This window comes from Phocoena sinus, chromosome 6 (genome assembly GCF_008692025.1).
Source record: "Phocoena sinus isolate mPhoSin1 chromosome 6, mPhoSin1.pri, whole genome shotgun sequence".
Taxonomy (NCBI): Eukaryota; Metazoa; Chordata; class Mammalia; order Artiodactyla; family Phocoenidae; genus Phocoena; species Phocoena sinus.
This window is the reverse complement of record NC_045768.1, coordinates 81415642-81439595: the sequence shown is the minus strand read 5'-3', so window position 1 is coordinate 81439595 and position 23954 is coordinate 81415642. Positions and strand designations below refer to the sequence as shown.

At 40.2% G+C, this 23954-nt stretch overlaps 1 protein-coding gene across 12 annotated transcripts in view; it reads left to right on the top strand.

The window, feature by feature from the left end:
- UBAP2 (ubiquitin associated protein 2) overlaps positions 1-23954 on the top strand; it is a 128759-nt gene that overhangs the window by 33343 nt on the left and 71462 nt on the right. For 8 of the 12 annotated variants that reach the window (XM_032636079.1, XM_032636070.1, XM_032636078.1 and 5 more), the window contains exons 2-3: positions 4179-4318; positions 23194-23271. In XM_032636079.1, coding sequence (XP_032491970.1) covers positions 4220-4318; positions 23194-23271 — 177 coding nt within the window. In that variant the 5' untranslated portion in view covers positions 4179-4219. Of the gene's footprint in view, positions 1-4178; positions 4319-6423; positions 6458-22508; positions 22557-23193; positions 23272-23954 lie in introns of those variants that run through there. The other 4 variants (XM_032636072.1, XM_032636074.1, XM_032636071.1 and 1 more) reach the window with 4 other exon arrangements.

Here is a 23954-nt window from a genome sequence, read left to right as displayed (position 1 = left end):
CGCACGGGCTTAGTTGCTCCGCAACATGTGGGATCTTCCCGGACTAGGGCTCAAACCCGTGTCCCCTGCATTGGCAGGTGGATTCTTAACCACTGTGCCACCAGGGAAGTCCCTATACTTTTTCATATGTGCAAATTAACTTCTTTAGATGGTCAAGAGCATTTTCTTGGAGGCGTCTCTTTGGTATCCCTCTATTTTCCTGCTCTGATTAGATTTGGTTGCTCTGTAGGCCTCCTGTCAGCTGTCAGCAGTCAAGATGTCATCTTGATATTTTTTGACTGTCATTTGGGGGAGCCTCCTGTCTCCTGTGTTAGACCCCCTTGTCATCCCCCAGTTCTTGGCAATCTCTGATCTGCTTTATTTCTCTAGTTTTGTCTTTTCCAGAATGTCATAAAAATTGCATCATACCGTATGCAGCCTTTTAAGTCTGGCTTCTTTCATTTAGCATAATACATTTGAGATTCATTCGTGTTGTTCAATAGTTGATTCCTTTTCATTTGTGAGTAGTATTCAACTGTATGGTTATGCTACATTTACTCTTTGAAGGACAGTTGGTGTATTTACAGTTTTGGGAGACTGTAAATAAAGGCGCTATCACTATTCAGGTGATTTTCGAGAAAAGTGGCCTATGGCTATCCCAAGCTACAAGGGAGGCTGAGAAAGTATTTAGCTTTTCACCCTCTTTGCAAGAGAACTGCAAGGGAAAAATATGTTGTAAATGGATTTTGGTAGGTAATTTGTGGTGTCAGTTGCAAACGGCCTCTTCTTGGTTTGCTGTTTTAGAGGTTTTGTTTATTCCAGGAGCTTCCTGAGTTTATGAGGTATTGTATGTGTGAACTCAACTTGTTTCTGTGTTCACGTTGATTGGAATTTTTGCTGAGTATAGAATTCTAGGTTGGAAGTTAAACTCTTAAGGCATTGCTGCACTGTTTTTTTAAATTGGGGTAAAATATACATAACAAAAATTATCACTTTAACCATTTTTATTTTTATTTTTGGCTGCATTGGGTCTTTGTTGCTGCACGCGGGCTTCCTCTAGTTGCAGCAAAGTGGGGGGGCTACTCTTCATTGTGGTGCACGGGCTTCTCGTTGCGGTGGCTTCTCTTGTTGCAGAGCACGGGCTCTAGGGTGCGTGGGCTCAGTAGTTGTGGCTCGTGGGCTCTAGAGCGCAGTCTCAGTAGTTGTGGCACACGGACTTAGTTGCTCCGCGGCATGTGGGATCTTCCCGGACCAGGGCTTGAACCCTTGTCCCCTGCATTGGCAGGCGGATTCTTAACCACCAGGGAAGTCCCTAACCATTTTTAAAGTGTACTTTTTTGTGGCATTACGTACATTCACTTGGTTTTGTGACCATCCATCTTCAGAAGTTTTTGTTTCTTCCTCAATGGAAACTCCATACCCAGTAAACAGTAACTCCCCATTTCCGCATGCTCCCAGCCTCTGGTAACCACTACTCAACTTTGCCTGTGAAATTGACTATTCCAAGTAACTCATATAAGTAGAGTCATAGGGTATTTGTCCTTTTGTGCCTGGCTTATTTTATTTAGTATAATGTCCTCAAGGTTCATCCATGTTTGTTGCATGCATCAGAAATTCCTCCCTTTTTAAGGCTAAATAACATTCCATTGTATGTGTATACACCATATATGCTTATCCTTTTATCTATAGATAGAAACTTGGGTTGCTTCTACTTTTTAGCTACTGTGATTAATACTGCTATGAACATGGGTGTACAACTATCTCTTTGAGACCCTACTTTTAATTTTTTTTTGGTGTATACCCAGAAGTGGAATTACTGAATCGACGGTAATTCTACTTTTGATTTTTTTTTTTTCTTGAGGACCTGCCATACTGGTTTTCCGTAGTGGCTGCACCATTTTACATTCCTACCAGTGGTATTCAAGGATTCCAATTTCTCTGCATCTTCTCCAAAACGTATTTTCTATTTTTAATTTTTTATCATAATAGCTGTCCTACTGGGTGTGAAGTGTATTTTGTTGTTATAATCGTGTTTTGATGGCATATTATATTTAGTTGTATGCTTGGCACTTAGTAGCTCTTCAATAAGTGTTGAGTAAATAAAGGAAAATTACAGTCATTTTTGTCTGTTTAGAAGGTTTATTGTTTATAAGTGGTTTTTGCCTTAAGGTATAACTTGCTCCTAGACATCACATTCTTTAAAAAATTTTTTATTTATTTATTTATTTTTGGCTGCATTGGGTCTTATTTGAGGCACATGGGATATTTCGTTGCGGCACGCAGGCTTAGTTGCCCCACAGCCTGTGGGATCTCAGTTCCCTGACCAGAGATCGAACCCGCGTCCCCTGCATTGGAAGGTGGATTCTTAACCACTGGGCCACCAGGGAAGTCCCCTAGACATCACATTTTGAATTACATTATTGCTGGTAAAATCCAGGCTGGACATAACGTCACCTTTGGGTTAAAATACTAACTGCAAATGGGGAGAGGCAGATAAAACTACATGTAGTACAAGGTTCCCCAACCCCCAGGCCACAGACTGGTACTGGTCCGTGGCCTGTTAGGAACTGGGTTGCACAGCAAGAGGTGAGCAGCGAGTAAGTGAGCGAAGCTTCATTTGTATTTACAGCCATTCCCCATCACTTGCATTACTGCTTGAGCTCCGCCTCCTGTCAGATCAGCGGCAGCATTAGATTCTCAAAGGAGCTCAAACCCTACTGTGCACTGTGCATGCGAGGGATCTAGGTTGCTCGCTCCTTATGAGAATCTAATGCCTGATGATCTGGGGTTGAGCTGAGGCGGTGATGCTAGCGCTGGGGAGCAGCTGCAAATACAGATTATCATCAGCAGAGGTTTGACTGCAGAGACCATAATAAATCAATTGCCTGCAGACTCCTCTCAAAACCCTATGTGTGAGTGGCAAGTGAAAACAAGCTCAGGGCTCCCACTGATTCTGCATTATGGTGAGTTGTGTAGTTATTTCATTATATATTACAGTGTAATAATAGTAGAAATAAAGTGCCCAATAAATGTAATGTGCTTGAATCATCCCAAAACCATCCCATCAACACACCTGCCCACCAGCCACCATCCGTGAAAAAATTGTCTTCCAGGAAAACGGTCCCTGGTGCCAAAAAGGTTGGGGACCGCTGATGTAGTAGTAACTACATACACTTGGCCCTTGGTATCTGCACAGGATTGGTTCTAGGACCTCCCTCAGATACCAAAATTTGTGGATGCTCATGTCCCTTATAGAAATGGCATAATAGGGACATCCCTGGTGGTCCAGTGGTTAAGACTCTGTGCTTCCATTTGATGGGACACGGGTTCTATCTCTGATGGGGAACGAAGATTCCGCATGCCACATGGCGTGGCCAAAAAAAAAGAAATGGCATGATATTTCTTGAATATAACCTATACACATCCTCCTGTATACTTTAGATCATCTCTAGGACTTCCCTGGTGGCAGTAGTTAAGAATCCGCCTGCCAATGCAGGGGTCACAGGTTTGATCCCTCTTCCGGGAAGATCCCACATGCTGCGGAGCAGCTAAGCTTGTGTGCCACAACTACTAAGCCTGCGCTCTAGATCCCACGAGCCACAACTACTGAGCCTGTGTGCCACAACTACTGAAGCCTGCGCACCTAGAGCCCGTGCTCCACAACAAGAGAAGCCACTGCGGTGAGAAGCCCGTGCACCACAGCTAGGGAAAGCAACGAAGACCCAATGCAGCCAAAAATAGATAAATAAATAAATTTAAAAAAATGGGAAATCATCTCTAGATTACTTATAATACCTAATATAATGTAAATGCTATGTAAATAGTTGCGATAGTGTGGCAGACTCAAATTTTTGCAACTTTCTGAAAAAAATTTTTTCTAATATTTTGCGTGGTTGGTTGAATCTGTGGATGCAGAGGGCTGGTTATATCGTGGTAGAATAATTGCTGGTTAAAATTGGTGATATTTGATATTTTTGTTTAAAATTGGTATAATCATAAACCATAGGCGTTTAGACTGCTTTAATAAATTGGCTTAAGAGCTACCAGGAAAATCTAAAATCCTAATGGTTTGTTTCTTGAGAATTTGCATTCTAGAGAACGTTTATGTTTTATCTCACATTTCTTCCTTATCCCTGAATTTTATCCGTGTCGTTTTCTATAATCTGGAAGTTTTGCTTACTGTGTCTGCTTTCTTTCAGATTTTCTATTTTGTGCATACATTATTTTGTATATACTGTATATGATGACTTCGGTGAGCAGTGACCGGTCCAAAGGTGCTCGGGAAAAGCCACAGATTTCAGCGACACAGGCAACACAACTACAGAAACAAGTGGTACAGGTAAGTTTTTGTGGAACTCTTGTTTGCTTTGTTTAAAATTACAGAAATTAAGGGGGCACATGTACTTTAAAGTTTTCTTTTTTAGGAAACCTGGGATTTTGAAACTTGTTTTTAAAAGGTAGGTAGTATATAATAGGAAAGAGTAGATACTGATTCAGGTAACGTGGGACGTTGTTTCTTAACTATTTAATCCTGAACTTTATCCTCCTACCTGTTAGCACCTAGGCCATCTCCTTTTCTTTATTATTATTATTATTTAAAAAAATTATTTATTTGGCTGCGCCTGGTCTTAGTTGTGGCTAGCTGGCTCTTAGTTGTGGCATGCAGGATCTAGTTCCGGACCAGAGGTCGAACCCAGGCCCCCCTGCATTGGGAGCGTGGAGTCTTAACCACTGGACCACCAGAGAAGTCCCTTCTTTTCTTTATTATTAATCTAGGTGTGTCCTTGGAATGTAATGCGAAAATCCCAAGTATATGGAGAAGTAATACTCTGAAGTAGAGAAATATCTGAATCATACAAGTTTTTTAAAATATTTATTTATTTTTAGCTGCGTTTGGTCTTTGTTGCTGCGCGCGGGCTTTCTCTAGTTGTGGCGAGGGGGGGCTACTCTTTGTTGCAGTGCATGGGCTTCTCATTGCAGTGGCTTCTCCTGTTGCAGAGCAAGGGCTCTAGGCACGCGGGCTTTAGTAGTTGCAGCTTGCAGGCTCAGTAATTGTGGCTCGCAGGCTCTAGAGCACAGGCTCAGTAGTTGTGGCACACGGGCTTAGTTGCTCCGCAGCATGTGGGATCTTCCCTGACCAGGGCTCGAACCCATGTCCCCTGAATTGGCAGGCAGATTCTTAACCACTGCACCACCTGGGAAGTCCCTGAATTATACAATTTTAAAAAGCTGCCTTTTCTGGGACTTCCTTGGTGGTCTAGTGGTTAAGACTCTGCACTTCCACTGCAGGGGGTGCGGGTTCGATACCTGTTCCGGGAACTAAAATCCCACATGCTGCATGGTGTGGCCAAAAAAACAAACAAACAAAACCTTACTTTTCTTTCATGCATCGTTACCTAGGAAGAGTGCTTTTTTTCTTTTTTTTTTTTTTTGTGGTACGCGGGCCTCTCACTGTTGTGGACTCTCCCGTTGCGGAGCAGAGGCTCCGGACGCGCAGGCTCAGCGGCCATGGCTCAAGGGCCCAGCCACTCCGCGGCATGTGGGGTCTTCCCGGACTGGGGCACGAACCCGTGTCCCCTGCATCGACAGGCAGACTCTCAACCACTGCGCCACCAGGGAAGCCCCCTAGGGAGAGTGCTTTAATCTTAGAAAGGCTTTTTTTTTTTTTTTTTTTTAATTAATTAATTAATTAATTTTTGGCTGTGTTGGGTCTTTGTTGCTGTGCGTGGGTTTTCTCTAGTTGTGGTGAGTGGGGGCTACTCTTCTTTGTGGTGTGCGGGCTTCTCATTGTGGTGGCTTCTCTTGTGGAGCACAGGCTATAGGCACACGGGTTTCAGTAGTTGTAGCACACGGACTCAGTAGTTGTGGCGCACAGGCTTAGTTGCTCCGCGGCATATGGGATCTTCCTGGACCAGGGCTCGAACCCGTGTCCCCTGCATTGGCAGCGGGTTCGCAACCACTGCGCCACCAGGGAAGTCCCTTAGAAAGGCTTTTAATGAACAAGATCCATTTGTGTAAAATATTTAGTGTTAAATAGTCCTTCCTTCTCAACTTGTATTATTTTAAATGAAGTGAGATAATCCAAGTAAAATGCTAGCTAAGCACAGTACGTGGTACAGAATTGAGCATTTTAGACATGTTGTTGATTAGATTGGCAAACATTTTTTCAGAGACAGTATGGAAGTAAGTAAATAAACCTTATGCAGTCTATCATAATTTCAGATTGATGTTTTGACTGTACTTTGATAGCTAATTACAGGTACTTTTTTTTTTTTTTTTTTGCGGTACGTGGGCCTCTCACTGTTGTGGCCTATCCCGTTGCGGAGCACAGGCTCCGGACGCGCAGGCCCAGCGGCCGTGGCTCACGGGCCCAGCCGCTCCGCGGCATGTGGGATCTTCCTGGACCTGGGCACGAACCCATGTCCTCTGCATCGGCAGGCGGACTCTCAACCACTGTGCCACCAGGGAAGCCCTACAGGTACTTTTCTTTAACAAGTTCCTTGTTGATGTTAAGGGACATAGGAGATGGAGTCAACTCAGTGGTTGCATCATATCTTCCAGTATAAGGTTAGCCTTGTATTTTGCTGCTATCAACAAACATCTTTTATTTAGTGTTTGCTCCTAAATATACTTACCCTGGTAGGTATTTATTCACAACTGACCCAGAAAGGCTGGCTATTGTGGGAAAAAATTTGGACTTTCTGTATGGAGTAGGCCTTCTCTGTATAGATGAATGCTTAAGAAAATGTTTGTTTCATGAATAGCCTAAATACAAGTTATGAGTAATCATAGGTACAATCCTGCTACAGTCAAATATAAATTAAAATATTTTATTTTGTTATTTATCAAATCAGTAAAGATTAAATATTAAAAGTGAATTGTTGGGAATGTAAACTGTCTCCATCTTCCACCCAAATAAAATCCTTGGAATGATTTCCAGAGAATCAAAGTCTCCAGAATGGAGGAAGGAGGGCTCCCTTCCTGCCAAGTGTTGTCCCTAATCGTTTTTCCATTGGCCCTTTGGGGATGGCTCATTTTATATAATTAGAAGAAAAAAGCTGCCCACTGAGCTTTGAGAAGGATTCTTAGACCCTTAGATTTCTGATTTTCCTTGTAAAAAAAAAAAGTTTTGTGAGAATTTCTCAAAGGAGTATTAGTAAAATTGTCCATGTTCATTTATCCATTAACCCCATTCTGGGAAGTACTTCCTAAGGAAGTAACCTGAAATTGGGGGTGGGGTGTGTGCGCTTCATTCCACAAGATGCTTATCGCCCAATTCTAAATGTGTAATGGTAGAGGTGTACTGCGATACCCTATGGAGGTAGCAGGATATAAGAGAAAAACCGCTGAGCTCTTTTGAATCTGAATAAACCTGGGTTTGGGACCTAAGTTTACCACTTTACCAATTAGATGTATTAAGTCTCTTTGAACCTCAGTTAAAAAAAAAAAAAATGCTTGGAGAGTTAGAGAAAAGTTTCAAGAGTAGTATACATAATTCTCGAATATCCTTCTTCCATATCCCCCCAGATTTTACATATTTACCATGTTTACTAATTTATCCTTTTCTCTCTCCTTCTACAAAGGAGAAACTACACACAGCTTTTCCCCTGAACCTTTGGAGAATAAGTTGTAGATATGGTGCATCTTTACCCCTAAATACTTTAGTGTGTATATATTTTTTTTTTCAAAGCTTTTATTTATTTATTTATTTGCGGTATGCGGGCCTCTCACTGTTGTGGCCTCTCCCGTTGCGGAGCACAGGCTCCGGACGCACAGGCTCAGCATCCATGGCTCATGGGCCCAGCCGCTCCGCAGCATGTGGGATCTTCCCAGACCGGGGCACGAACCTGTGTCCCCTGCATCGGCAGGCGGACTCTCAACCACTGTGCCACCAGGGAAGCCCGTGTGTATATTTTTAAAAAAAAGAGGATCTTATTTTACGTAATCACAGTACAGTTATCAAAAATCAGGATATCAACTCATCTACTATAACCTGTACATTGTATTCATATTTTCCGGATTGTCCCAATAGTGTCATTTTTAGCTAATTAAGTCCTTGATCATACATTGTATTCAGGTGTCAATTCTTTTTAGTCTGTTTTTTTAAAATAAATTTATTTATATATTTATTTGGCTGTGTTGGGTCTTTGTTGCTGTGCGTGGGCTTACTGTAGTTGCAGGGAGTGGGGGCTACACTTCGTGGGCTTTCTTTAGTTGCAGCAAGCGGGGGCTATGCTTTGTTGCGGTGTGCGGGCTTCTCATTGCGGTGGCTTCTCTTGTTGTGGAGCATGGGCTCTAGGCGCACGGGCTTCAGTAGTTGTGGCACGCGGGCTCTAGATCACGGGCTCAGTAGTTGTGGCTGGCTCATGGACTTAGTTGCTCCGCTGCATGTGGGATCTTCCTGGACCAGGGCTCGAACCTGTGTCCCCTGCATTGGCAGGTGGATTCTTAAGCACTGCGCCACCAGGGAAGTCCCTTTTTTAGTCTCTTTTAATGTGGTCTCTGTTTCATGACATTGATGTATTTGAAGAATATAGGCCATTTATTTTGTAGAATGTCTCCCAATTTCAGTTTGTGTGATACTTTCTCATGATGAGAGGGGGGTTATGCATTTTTGGTAGAAATACCACAGAAATGATGATCTTTTTTTTAAATTAATTTAATTTTGGCTGCGTTGGGTCTTCGTTGCTGTGTGCGAACTTCTCTCTAGTTGCAGCAAGCAGGGGCTACTCTTCGTTGTGGTGCGTGGGCTTGTCATTGTGGTGGCTTCTCTTGTTGTGGAGCACGGGCTGTGGGGCGTGCTGGCTCAGTAGTTTTGGTGCACGGGCTTAGTTGCTCCGTGGCATGTGGGATCTTCCCAGACCAGGGCTCGAACCCATGTCCCCTGCATTGGCAGGCAGATTCTTAACCACTGTGCCACCAGGGAAGTCCTGATGATCTGTCCTTAATGCATCATATTATGACGTATAGGACATAGGTTTGTCTTATAAACTCGTAATCAATTTTGTCATTTGATTATATAGTATCATGTGGGGAGATAAAAAACTCCGGTTTTTAAAAATGTAAAATGAAGTATGGTAATATTGAACTTAAAAATAAAAGTTATTTTATGAGCAAAAATCGGCTTATTTGGGAATAGCAGAGAATTGCAATTCAGAACAAGCAAGCCACGGCAAAAACCATAGGCAAGGGACTTCCCTGGTGGTCCAGTGGTAGAAAATCTGCCTTCCTATGCAGGGGATGCGGGTTCGATCCCTGATCGGGGAACTAAGATCCCACGTGTCGCGGGGCAACTGAGCCCGCGCGCCACAACTACTGAGCCCGCGTGCCGCAAACTACAGAGCCCACGTGCTCTGGAGCCTGCGCCACAACCAGAGAAGAGAAAACCCGCATGCCGTAACTAGAGAGAAGCCCGCGCACCGCAACGAAGAGCCCACGCGCCGCAGTGAAAGATCCCGCGTGCCTCAACGAAGATCCTGCGTGCCACAAGTAAGACCCGACACAGCCAAAGAAATAAAAAAAAAAAAAAAAAAAAAAACAACCATAGGCGAGTCCCAGAAACAGAGGAACCTTATTTTATAGAGGAAGAGGAAGTTGGGAGGGGTTGTTTGGAGCAAGTCCATTATAGAAAAGTGAGGTTCAGGGTAATAAGGTTTTCTCATTAGCTGAGTTGCTGGAGTAGTTGATTTCTTGTAGGGATGCAGTGTACATCTTTTCCCATTGGGGCCTGCCATGATACTTTTTCCTGTAATTGACCTCTAGTGGTACTGCATGAGAGCTTCCCCTTCTGGCCTCCTGATTCCATTTTAGCGAGGTTTCCCGTTATTATTCTCACAATATTTACTTTGCAGGATGGTTGGAAGGAATTAGAAATTGCATAAGTTGTGTTCAGGAAGTGGTAGCTTTTATTGTATATTCCACATAAGTTATGAAGTGATTATAATATTTGAAATTTTGATGGAAAAGGCCCGGTTATTGAAAGGACCCAATATTATAGCACAACTGTTAAAACATTTAAGAAAAAAGACTAGTAGGCTATATTAATAATGCTTATCTTTGGATGGTGGGCATAAGGATGATTAAAAACAAAAAATCCTACTTCATTATATTTTCCAAATTTACTGGGTGACAGATCCAGCACAAAACATTTGGCTTCACTAGAAAAGCTATGAACACATTCTTCATTGTGAAAGTAGCTTTAGCTCCTTATGAGCCAAGTGAATGAAAGAGAGATCCAGAGAAAGAGAGTTAGTAATGCTATTTTTCTTGGCAAGAGTTTTTTTCCACTTGACGGTTGTATGGTAAATGTCACTAATGTTTGTTGTAGGGGAGGGTGTGTAACCTTGTTAACTTACCCCTTGATTCTGCTTTTTCCTCTGATTTCACAAACTGTACAGATCTCTTGACACATTCTAGAGCTTAGTCTGACAACTTGCCTATCATACTCTAATTTGTTTGGTGCTTTGGTTTTCGAATATTTAAAGTAATTTTCTCTGGACTAGGTCAGTCAGCAAAGGAAAAAAATATTTAAAGTTCTGATTTAAAACGTGTTATACTTCATCACTGTGCTATGCTAGTATTGCAATACTGTACTTGTTAAACCACTGTCAGGTGCATCAGCTGTGCTTTCAGAAGTTATGTCTAGTTGGTCTGTAATCTCTTAGGAATAAAACAGATGATATCACTGAAGAGAAGTGCAAAGAATCACAGTATTTAAGCTGAAAAAGCTAAGTCTGCATAAATTAGTAATTGGTATTTACCTTACATATGGTAATGAATAGTGACTTCATGGTTAGAAATGTGTGGGCACAACAGAAGCAGCCGCATAGCACAGGGAGATCAGCTCTGTGCTCTGTGACCACCTAGAGTGGTGGGATAGGGAGGGTAGGAGGGAGACACAAGAGGGAGGAGATATGGGGATGTATGTTTATGTATAGCTGATTCACTTTGTTATAAAGCAGAAACGAACACACTATTGTAAAGCAATTATACTCCAATAAAGATGTTAAAAAAGTAAAATATGTAGAAGCCCTAGACTGTTGTCTACAGCAAAATGCTGTTGGTAATGACTATTCTGCTTATAATCTTTACTGGAAGTCTTGTCAACTTGAATGTTTTTCTTATTAATATTTTATAAGATAATAGAATTGGGGAGCTTTCTTTGTTTCTGTAATTTGGATACATTTAGGAAGCACAGGCAATTCTCTGGCAGTTTTTAAGTTTAAATATTGCTGCCTTTAGAGCTATTATTGTAGTTATCTTCCCCTTTGCCCTATTACTTTTAATTGATCCTACATCCCTTTTCAGAAAGATATTACAGCCAGAGTCCCTGGCTTTGGTGTATCTAATACTCTGTGAAATTTCTATATGCCGTATTTTCTGTGTGAGAAGTCTTGAACCAGGCACATTCTGCTAATAAACATCATACAGTGAGTGAGTGAATTTCTACACCTGGTTTGCAGTTCACTTTCTTGGAGTTTTTCCCATTTATTATGTGTGTGTGTGTGTGTGTGTATTTTTTTTAATTGAAGTATAGTTGATTTACACATTGTTAGTTTCAGGTGTACAGCAGAGTGATTCAGTTTTATATATATATATATATTTCAGATTATTGTCCATTATAGGTTATTATATCAAATACAGTTCCCTTTTTCTTGCAGTAAATCCTTGTTGCTTAACTATTTTCTGTAAAGTAGTTTGTATCTGTTAATCCCGTACTCCTCTAATTTATCCCTCCTCTGCTTTCTTTCCCCTTTGGTAACTATAAGTTTGTTTTCTATGTCTGTGAGTCTGTTTCTGTTTGGTATATCGATTCATTGCTATTATTTTTTATTTTACTGGTTGATTGACTGATTTATTGATTGATTGCTGCACTGCGTGGCATGCGGAACTTCCCTGATCAGGGATTGAACCCACGTCTCCTGCAGTGGAAGTGTGGAGTCTTAACAGCTGGACCACCAGGGAAGTCCGGTATTATTTTTTAGATTCCATATATAAGTGATATCATATAATACTTGTCTTTCTCTGTCTTCGTTTATATTTTTTATTTTAGCTCCTGTTTAACATCTCTGTTTTCTCCTTCTTTTCCTTTGCTTCTCTCTCCCTCCCTCCCTCCCTCCCTCCCTCCCTTCCTTCTTCGTTGGGTCTTCGTTGCTGCACGCGGTCTTTCTCTAGTTGCAGCGGGCGGGGGCTACTCTTCGTTGCTGTGCGTGGGCTTCTTATTGCTGTGGCTTCTCTTGTTGCGGAGCACAGGCTCTACATGCGTGGGCTTCAGTAGTTGTGGCACATGGGCTCAGTAGTTGTGGCTCGCGGGCTCTAGAGTGCAGGCTCAGTAGTTGTGGTGCATGGGCTTAGCTGCTCCACGTCATATGGGATCTTCCTGGACCAGGGATCGAACCTGTGTCCTCTGCATTGGCAGGCGGATTCTTAAGCACTGTGCCACCAGGGAAGTCCCTTGCCCTTTCTTTTTGACCTTTTTCCAGACCTTTTTTTTTGATCTGCTGAAATTTTCCCCCCTAACATTTTATTATGAAAATGTTCAAATATAATGAGAAGCTGAAAGAGTTGTACAGCAAACACCCATACACTCACAATTACCTTTTTTGCTGTATTTGTTTTACCACATCTGACTAGCTATCCATCATGCTATCTTATTTTTTTTTGATGCGTTTCAAAGTGAAGACATCAATATACTTTACCCTTGAACACTTTAGCTTATATATCATTAACTAGAGTTTAATATTTATCTAGGTTTCTCTTTTTTTAATATGTGAAATTTATATACAGACATTTTAAGTGTATCAGATCATTTTTTGTAGGATGCATATACTTGTGTAACCCAGTCTCCTATCAAGATAGAGAACATTACCCTCATCCCAGAAAGTTCTGCTCATTTTATTTTTCAAAAACATAATTTTTATTTTATATTTATTATTTGTTTATTAATTTTGGCTGTGCTGGGTCTGAGTTGTAGCATGAGTGATCTTTAGTTACGGCATGCCGGCTCTAGTTGCGGCATGCAAACTCTTAGTTGCAGCATGTGGGATCTAGTTCCCTGACCAGGGATCGAACTCAGGCCCCCTATATGGGGAGCTCAGAGTCTTACCTACTGGACCACTGGGGAAGTCCCTTATTTTATTTTCTTGGTACAGACACCTGCTTTAGAGTTCTGGTGATTTTCTTAATGTACCGTTGACTGCTTTCCACCTTGCCCGGAACTCTCATTTCCATCTTTCTCTGTGCCTCTTTTCATTTGATTCTCGAAGATTTCCTATGACTAATGCAGACTGGGTTCTCCCAGTTCTTGTGCATGTTGTAGTCACTTTTCTCAGTCTTCAAATGTAAAGTGACAGAAGAAACATCTCCTTTTACATTCCTTCCTTCTTGTGGCCTAGACTGTCATGACTGCGTTCTTAGACTGTTCAAATAGCTTCTTCCCTTGTTGGGAGGCAGCATGATTGATGTACTGGATACTACACACCTCTGGTAGTTAGGAGGTTTGTGCCAGTAACACCCAGCATAAAGCGTGAGTAAATTACTTAGGGGTACAGTATGGAGTTGAACTGTATTATTACCTCTTAAGATCTTTCTAGCGATAAAACAGAAGCTCTACTTTATGATTTAATAATTTTTATAATAGAAACTTTTTGATTTTATAGAAAGATAATGCTTCATGGATGAATAGTTTCATGATGGTTATTTACCAAATTGCTGTTGGCCCTATCCTGTATAATACTTTTAATGTGTTTTTCTCAAGTTTTGGCATTTTTCTGAGAGACAGAGTGTGTGTCTGTGTGTACTAATATTTTAAAGCTGTAAGAATTTAGTTCATGCATATATTCTGCTTTCCTTGCTTAATTGCCTAAGGACTTTCCCTGTCTGATTGCATTGATTAGACTCTTCAGTACAAATGGCTGGAACAGACATCCTTATTTTGTTCTTGATCTTAGGAGGAAAGCTTTCAGTTGTCTTTCACCATTAAGTAGAATGTTAAATTGTAGGTTTTTTAAGTTGACTTTATTAGGTTGAGGAAGTTCCCTTCTATTTCTGATTTGTTGGGGGTTTTTTGTTTGTTTATCCTAAAAGGGTATTGGATCTTATCAAATTCTTTTTCTGTATCTGCTGAAATAATCATGTGGGATTTGTCTGTTATTCTATTAATATGTGTATTACGTTAAAATGTTAAACAACCTTGCATTCTTAGGATAAACTTAACTTGGTCATGGTACATATTGGTAAGTTGCTGGTATGGTAAGGTTTGCTAGGATTTTGTCGGGGGATATTTTTCTCTAGTTGTCTTTCCTTGTGATGTCTTTGCTTTTGGTATCAGGGTAATACTGGCCACATAGAATGAGTTAGAAAATGTTCCCTTTTCTATTTTTTCGGGAAAGTTTGTGAAAAATTGGTGATTGATGTTCTTTCGTTGTTCGGTAGAATTTACCAGTGAAGCCATCTGGGCCTGGGTTTTTCTTTCTGGGAACTTCTTTGATGACGAATTCAATCACTTGTTAACAGATTTTTAGTTCTTCTTGAGTCAGTTTCAGTAGTTTGTGTCTTTTTAGGAATTTGCCTTTTTAGACAAAATTGTTGATTTTTGTCTAGGTTATCCAGCTTGATGGCATACACTTGTTCATGGTTATTTTCTTATAATCCTTTTTATTCCTCTAAAGTTTGTAGTGATGTTCCCTATTTCATTCCTAATTTTAATAACTTGAGGCTTCTCTCTCTTTTCTTGGTTGTTCTAGCTAAAAGGTTTGTCAATTTTGTTGATTTTTCTCTTCTTTATTTCGTTTATTTCTACTGTAGTTTCTATTATTTCTTTCTTTAAAAAACTGTTTTGGAATCAGTGTTCTGGAAGATTTGCCGAAAAGTTGGAAAATGATACAGAGGTCTCTACAACATGTACCAATCTTCCCTTAATGCTAACATTTTATATCAAATGTTGGAAAACTTTTCCCAAAAAGGGTCAGATGGCAAGTATTTTATGCTCTGCAGGCCACACACAATCTCTGTTGCATGTTCCTTCTTTGTTTTTCTTGTATTACAACATTTTTTTAAAAATTTATTCATGTTTGGTTGTGTTGGGTCTTAGTTGCAGCACGCGGGGCATGAGGGATCTTTTGTTGCAGCACGCGGGTTCTTCAATGTGGCGTGTGGGCTTCTCTCTTGTTGTGGCTTGCGGGTTTTCTCTAGTTGAGGTGTGTAGTCTCCAGAGTGCATGGACTCTGTAGTTTGCAGCACGCAGGCTCTCTAGTTGAGGCGCCTGAGCTCAGTAGTTGTGGCGCGTGGGCTTACTTGCCCTATGGCATATGGGATCTTAGTTCCCCGACCAGGGATCGAACCCATGTCCCCTGCATTGGAAGGCAGATTCTTAACCACTGGACCACCAAGGAAGTCCCAAGTTCTCTTTTCTGTTCCAGGATTTGTTTTCATGTCTCCTTAGTCTCTTCTGATCTGCAGCAGTTTTTCAGTCTTTCCTTGTTTTTCATGACCATTGCACATTTGAAGAGTATATTTATAGGTTTTTTTTTTTTTCCGTACGCGGGCCTCTCACTGCTGTGGCCTCTCCTGTTGCAGAGCACAGGCTCCGGACGTGCAGGCTCAGCGGCCATGGCTCACGGGCCCAGCCGCTCCGCGACATGTGGCATCTTCCCAGACCGGGGCACGAACCTGTGTCCCCTGCATTGGCAGGCGAACTCTCAACTGTGCCACCAGGGAAGCCCCTATTTATAGGTTTTTAAAGTAATTACTTGGTTACCTATTATCCTCCAAAGGTGACTAATTAGTATTAAAAATATTATTATGAACCTATGAATTTAAACATTTGAAGGGTTTCAGTTATTTCTAGTTATTACCCTTTTTGAAGTTGAAATTATCCTATCTTTGGACAGGTCTCTTCAAATTGGCTCCTGAGGGCTTTTTGACTTTCTAGTAATCTTTGATGGTTTCCTCATAAACTGGTATGATGAGTTATTCCAGACTTATCTTGTATAATTCCTGCTGTGTACCTAGATCAGACATTGCTCTAAGGAATCCTGGCATCTTTTAGTAGGAAATGGCACTTAGAGACCTCAATCTGGTAACTGATGTTTATTGTTACTGGGTTTGTCATTGTTTATAGGTCTCTCCAGTGGACAGTTAAAAGTAAAATGCCTCATGAGTTAGTAATGCTGATAGTTCAAATTCAGGACTACAGGATTTTCACTTCTTTCATATTACATTTTGATTACTTCTACACTGAGAATACTAGTTTCTTCAGAACCAGGGGATGGTATAATTATATATATACATATTTTTTTAATTTAAGTTTTTTGGCTGCGTTGGGTCTTCGTTGCTGCATGCAGACTTTCTCTAGTTGGGGCAAGTGGGGGCTACTCTTTGTTGCGGTGCACAGGCTTCTCATTGCGGTGGCTTCTCTTGTTGCGGAACATGGGCTCTAGGCACGTGGGCTCAGTAGTTGTGGCTCACAGGCTGTAGAGCACAGGCTCAGTAGTTGTGGCGCATGGGCTTAGTTACTCCACGGCATGTGGGATCTTCCCGGACCAGGGCCCAAACCCATGTCCCCTGCATTGGCAGGCGGATTCTTAACCACTGCGCCACCAGGGGAGTCCTGATATAAATGTTTACATCCTTTGCTGGAGCAACAACGTGTGTATCAGTCTCCGATTCTGTAAAAATTTTCTGAATTTAGGATTTTAAACTTTATCTTGAAGTCAGTTGATAGAACAAATGTCTAACCGAATAGTTTCTGCCTACTTGAAATTTCAAGGAAACTGCTTCGTTTATTTGCTTCAGCTCCTTTTGTAGTAGCTTTTAAACTGATAGTAGTAACTTGCAGGATGATCACACTTGCACATCTGAGGGCCTTGGTCTTTATTAGTATTGGTGAAAATTATTCAACAACCAAGAGGCACTCTGTGTATGGACCTGGGAAGAAAGTGTCTACAATTCTTTGACACAAACAGGGATCTCATAGTCATCCTTGTTTTTGCTGTTTGCTGTCTCATAATGTGACTCTGTACCTGGGAACCATTGTCAGCTGTCATTCCATTATTTCATGACACAGCGTTTTTGGTTATCTAGAATAAGTTAGTCACTCTGCTGGAATTCAGTAACTTGTTATCTGCTTTCTTTTATGATGGTTACTACTTGGTTTTTCACTGTGACAGCCTTAATACAAGACCGCCTCCATTAATAGCCTTCAAAGCATATTTTACTTGATAGAGGTGGTCCTCAAGTGAAAAAATGATGTGGCTGCTAATGCCAGCCTGAAGGACAGATTGGTATACCCACTGCTCCAGGGTACAGCCTTTGGTACCCATGGCACCTGAATCAGCCGATAAGCTCCATCTGAAACTAGTAAGATTCCCCCTCTACCCCCCTTTAAATATTATACTGTATCTACATACCCTGTTCATGTGCCCATTGTATACTATACTTTCTCCATTTGAGACATCATTTAGTTTTACTTCTACAATAAGTATATGCTTAATAGTCACCATTAATACTTAGGTCAGTATCTCTAGTCATTTTGGTTGGTTGAAGCCAATGCTGTTCTTGATTCCTCAGGAAAGGCTCATGAGAATAAGCCTTTTTCCTGTTTTCTTCTGTGCTGGTAACAATTTATGCCCTTTCTATTTGAGCATAAAGTCAGTTTTGTTCTCTATAAATGCTAGGCTCATATTTTCTTTACTTGAGTATCTTAAAATGTTACTTTTCTTTTTGCGTAAAGCACTGCTTTTGACAAGTTTAATGACACGCTGATTTCTTTCCCTTGTAAGTCTTTTGTCATTTCTGCCTACATGCACGATGGATATTTTTTAGAGTCCAGATATTTTACTTAGAAAATTTCTCAGTATGGGTTGTTATGGGTTGATGTTCTTAAGTATGGTGTGTTTTCTTTCACAAATTTGAACATTATTCTATTTGCTTTCCAGACATTTTTCTTGAATTTTAGCTTTAAACATTTGTACTGTTTCCTTTCTGTCCTTGTCTTCTTCAGAGACTTGTATTCTCCACAGATTCAGGTTGAGTTGTCTTTTGCCTACATTCAACATTTGACACTTTCTTTCTACCATTCTTTTATCTTTTCTTTTTCCTCTTTTAAATTTCTTTTTTACTTAAAGTATTTTTTCCTCTTTCACCTTTTATTTCTCTTGTAGCATTAACTTTTAAGTTTATTTTTGTGTTCCTTCTAGTTTAGTCTTCATTTTCACTTCTGAATTAGAAAAACTTAGACATAAAACGTTATTCTTTATGTCTTTATTGTTTTCTTCATGCTCAGTCTTTTAGTGCATTTTGAAACAGAAGATAGCAGTTTTGCTTTTTTCCCTAGGCTCCTTTTTTGATGTACTGTCATTGGTTTTGGGGGGTATTATCCTGCTTATATTCTTTTTCTCTTATAGTAACTTTGTATGGGATTTGACCTTTAATTTTCTATTGCTCATTTATATGTGAAATGAGTCTTCTTGGACTTTTACATGGCAACATGGTTCAAAGTGACTTTTCTAATTTCATAGTGTTTCCTCTTTTTCTGTATAGTTATGTTGGCTTGCTTTCTGAGATTTCCTGTCTTCGTTCTCCTCCCCCAGTGTGGACTTTTTTGGATTTTTCTATATATGTGGCCCAGTTTTGATTTTACTCCCAGTATTTTCTCTTGATGGGAACCTTAGCTGGTTAGTTTCAGTAGTTTATGATGGTAACTCCCCCAGCCTATTTAAACCTTTCTGCAATCCTCACACATAGTTTGCTGTTGGAGTTGTCAAAACCCTATAGTGCCAGGTGCTGTGCTCAAATTGGCCCACTTTACTTTCCAGTAAATGCCTCTTGGCTACTTGGGGTTTTCCTCTTCTTAGGCCAGTCAAACACCCCGGTGCTGGCCTCTGCCACAATTATTACCATGCAGATCTTGTATCTGTTGTTTTTTCTTTTCCTGTTTGTATTTTGAGGTTTGTAAGGGATACCTTGTCACCTAGTTTTATCCTGTGTTGTTGTCCACGGGATTTTAGGTTTGCTATAAAGTTAGAACAAAGATGTTTCTTTATACAAACATAATTCCACTATCAAATTTCTTAAATGTATCATTGTTACAGTGTTCTTTCACTACAGTTAATATTCCAGTTTTGTCAATGTGGAACTTTCATTTATTCCAGTAATGTCAGTTACTCCAGTAATGTCCTTTATATATCATGTTTCCTTCTTCCAGTATAGCATCATCACATCCCCTTTGCTTGACATGCTTTTTTAGTCTTCATTAATCTGGAACTGTTCTTAACCTTTCTTGGTCTTCTGGAATAATAACAATTCTGAAGAAGGCCAATTACTGTAAAAAATGTTCAATTTGAATTTGTGTTTTGATATTTCCTTCTGATTAGATTCATGTTATAGATCTCAGGAATGCTGTTTAACTGACATTGAGTATTTCTGAGTACCATATGTAGAGTCACATGATGTCTCTCTGCCCCTCCCTGACGATGTTAATTTTGATCACTGAGTCCAGGTTTTCCCATTTCCCCTAGTTTGTTTACTAGGTTTCTGCCAGCAACTAAAAAATAATCTTTGTGGAGACACCTTGAGACCATGTGTAAATAACCTCTTCCTCATCAAGCTTTCCCCTTTAGAATCAGCATGCGTTGATGATTCTTGTTTGAAATAGGCTTTACTGTGATGGTTGCAAAATGAAGATGTTTTCAGCTCTACTACTCCCTCATATAGTCTTTTTATCATTGCCATATTAGTAAGTGTATTTTTATTTTTAAAAAATTTATTTATGTATTTATTTTTGGCTGTGTTGGTTCTTCGTCGCCGTGCATGGGCTTTCTCTAGTGGCAGCGAGCAGGGGCTACTCTTCGTTGTGGTGCGCGGGCTTCTCATTGCAGTGGCTTCTCTTGTTGGGGAGCATGGGCTCTAGGCGCACCAGCTTCAGTAGCTGTGGCATGTGGGCTCAGTAGTTGTGGCTTGCGGGCTCTAGAGTGCAGGTTTGGTAGTTGTGGCGCACGGGCTTAGTTGCTCCGCGGCATGTGGGATCTTCCCGGACCAGGGCTTGAACCCGTGTCCCCTGCATTGGCAGGCAGATTCTTAATCACTGCACCACCAGGGAAGTCCCAGTAAGTGTATTTTTAAAAGATTACTCTAATGATCTAAGAAGTAAAAATCAAACCAAATAGAGATCCTTTTTATTTTAAATTGGTTAAATTTGCGTTTTTTTTAGACTGGAGTTTGAGGAAGCAGGCTCTTTTACACTGTTAATTGAGTATAAAGTTTTGCAGCCTTTGTGAAGAGCATTTTTGAGCAGATGGTATGAAACTACTTTTAACATTTTTCTATATACTTCTTTGACCTAGTAGTTTCACATCTTTGTATTTATTCTAAGAAAGCTATCCTGGATGTATTAGGTGTAACAATGGCTCCCTGTAGTGTTTGGGTAGTAATGAAGAATTCAGAGTAAGTAAAATGCAAGACCTATCCAGTAGACTTGTATGCAGCTAATAAGCATTATGATACAGGTATTTACAATTGATTATGTATTCCTACAAAGTAGTGTGATTAGTATTTTGGTTTTGATATAAGAGAAAAATATGTAAGTACCAAATAAATAGTTTTTGGTATTAGATAGTTACTTTATGGGTCACTGTTATTTTCTTGTGGGCTTTGTGAAAATTTTGTAATTTAAGGAAATTTAATGGTAAGTGATGAACATTCATATTGCTTGGGTTGCAGCAGGGCTCAATGAATATGTGTGAGGTACAATTTCTAGATTTGAAATTCAGAGTAGAAGTGATTGCTGTCAGGAAAAACGGGCAAAAATTAATCATGCAGCGTTTTAGCACTAAGGGCCACATTGGTTTACTTTCTTTTTTTGTTTTTTAGTTTATTATTTTTTAATTTTTAAATTATTTTTTTATTTTTTATTTTTATTGAAGTATAGTTGATTTACAATGTTGTGTTAATTACTGCTGTACAGCAGAGTGATTCAGTTATATATATATATATATATATTCTTTTTTTATCCCAGTGGCTTACTTTCATAAAAGGTTGCCACTACCCAAAGCTCAAATGTATAATGTGGAAATGCTGTCTTCCAGAACTCACCTTCCCCTTTGGTTTTCCTTTTTACCTCATTCAGTTATTTCATACCTTGGTCCTTTTGGCTGCTGCATTGGGACTTCTCAGTTGAGGGTGTGTGTAAAGAAGGCCCTTATATATACTGGTTAGAATTGAGGTAAAATTTGCCATGTGTGTAGAAACTGTACAAACATCTTTCTGGGTGTAATGTAACACTACAACTGAGGTCACAGCAGGCATAGGTTGGGATGAAAGGATTGGCCATTGGATTGGAGGGAACAGACCAAAGCTAGCTGGAGCTTGTATAATCAACCAACAACATGGACTGGAAAGCTCTTGTGAGAAGCGTTTTTACATTGTAAAAAACACTAACAACCTCTCCCCCTCCACCCCCATTGAGATTATTATGAATCTGTATTAAAAGCAAAGGTGAAAAGTTGTTTGTTGGGACTTCCCTGGTGGCACAGTGGTTAAGAATCCGCCTGCCAATACAGGGGACACGGGTTTCAGCCCTGGTCCGGGAAGATCCCACATGCCACGGAGCAACTAAGCCCGTGCGCCACAACTACTGAGCCTGCGCTCTAGAGCCCGTAAGCCACGACTACTGAGCTTGCGTGCCACAACTACTGAAGCCCACACACGCCTAGAGCTCGTGCTCCGCAATAAGAGAAGCCACCGCAATGAGAAGCACGCACACTGCAAAGAATAGCCCCTGCTCTGTGCAACTAGAGAAAGCCCGCACACAGCAATGAAGACCCAATGCAGCCATACATACATACATACGTACATAAATAAATAAATAAATATATTTTTAAAAAGTTGTTTATTATTAGCACTTGGTGGGTCTCCCCTCCCCCCCCAAGCTCATTCAGTAATTTAAATGATTTAACTTTAAAAATATTTATGTTGGGAGTTAGTAAAGATTTTAGCTAGCAATGTTTGGTATGTTACTATTAACTGATTTCACAAGAGTTACCTTTTTCAAATTTCTTATTTTTTATTATTTTCTTGGCTGTGCCACATGGCTTGTGGGATCTTAGTTCCCTGACCAGGGACTGAACCCACACCCTCGGCAGTGAAAACACGGAGTCGTAACCACTGAACTGCCAGGGAATTCCCAAAAGTTTCCTCATTTAAAAAATATCTTTCTGGGCTTCCCTGGTGGTGCAGTGGTTAAGAATCTGCATGCCAATGCAGGGGACACGGGTTCGAGCCCTGGTCCGGGAAGATCCCACATGCCACGGAGCAACTAAGCCTGTGCGCCACAACTACTGAGCCTGTGCTCTAGAGCCCGCGAGCCACAACTGCTGAAGCCCGCACGCGTAGAGCCTGTGCTCTGCAGCAAGAGAAGCCACCGCAATGAGAAGCCCGCACACCGCAACAAGAGTAGTCCCCGCTCACCGCAACTAGAGAAAAGCCTGCGCACAGCAGCAAAGACCCAACGCAGCCACAAATAAATATAAAATACCTTTCTAATTGCCAGAAATACTACAAAATGAAACCTCAAAAATTCGGTAATTTGAATTTTTTTTTTAAGAAGGATTTTGAGTGAAAAAAGCAACTGGAAAAGAGTTTTCTACATAGTTGACTAAGCGTTTGAAAATTGCTTCCTTTAAAATTCTGTTAAATTAAAACCATTTTAAAATTGTGGTTAAAAATAAAAATGTAACTTTGAAAATAATTTTTATTTAGATAAATACAGCCTTTTCCCTTCCGAACTGACCTTTTTTGAGTTGATAGCAGAGCTTTTTTGCTTTTCGACAGCAAGATTGTGTCTAAGCCTGTATCCTGGCGGTTGTTTCCACTGCTTCCTGTTCTTCCACTTTCTGTTACGCTGTAACTTCATCTGCCCAGGGGAAAGAAAATTCAAAAAAGAAAATTTAAATGAGTCACAAGGCTAATGAAGATGAACAGGACTTCAGGTCCTTTGGTCAAAGGACTGGGACCTTTATGCTATTTAATTTGATGCTTATTTACCTTTTGGGAATACACTGTATACATTTAAGAGGTCTAAATTCAGAGTCCTTTTTTTTAGTTAATCAGTATTTCTGTTACCACAGTGATTGAGTTTTTATCTGTTTATACCAGATTTTGGCATCTAACTTGTATTTTTGGTGCTCCAGTCTTGAATAGTTGTATGTGCTTTTCCAGGCAACAGCTGAACAGATGCGTCTTGCTCAAGTGATCTTTGATAAAAATGATTCAGAGTTTGAAGCTAAAGTTAAACAGGTATGTTTCTGGCAAAGGATACTGTCATTTTTGTAATCTCTTCTTACTGTGCTTAAAAAGATAATTTCACTAGAGATTCTTATTTTAAACTATGCTTCTTGCTTAGTTGTAAATAATTGGATTTTGAACTTGTGATTCAAAATCAAAATACCTGTATTGGTGGCTAGAGTGAAGGAGTTTTGGCAGTAGAACCTTTCTGAGTTACTAGTGTTACATGTGAACAATGAGCATTTGTGAAAGTACAATGGCATTGTATATACCTGTGCATAGAAAGTATACTTAGTATATGGCAGGTTCTCAGAAAATTTTGTTCAGTGTTACAGAAGAGCTGATTTGCCTTTTCACGTATTGTGGTGGTCCCAAACATAGATTGGAAAAGTTATAAAATTAAATTTTAGGGTGATGTCTTCACTTAGACCTTCACTGATATAATATTATTTTAATTTCACATTCTTCTTTCCTGATAAGACTTCTTTTCCCTTCAGGATTCTAGAAACCAGGCAATAACCTTTACCTTGGTAGAGGTCTACCAGTAATTCCTTGGAGTGAAAGTCCCTTGGTGAACTCTTTATTTTAGCCCTTTAGTATGTAAACTCTTTCTTCTTACTTATAGTTGCTGTCATTAGACTTAATGGTGATATTTTTGGAAAGCACAAAAATTATTTATTAAAAATCATAGAACT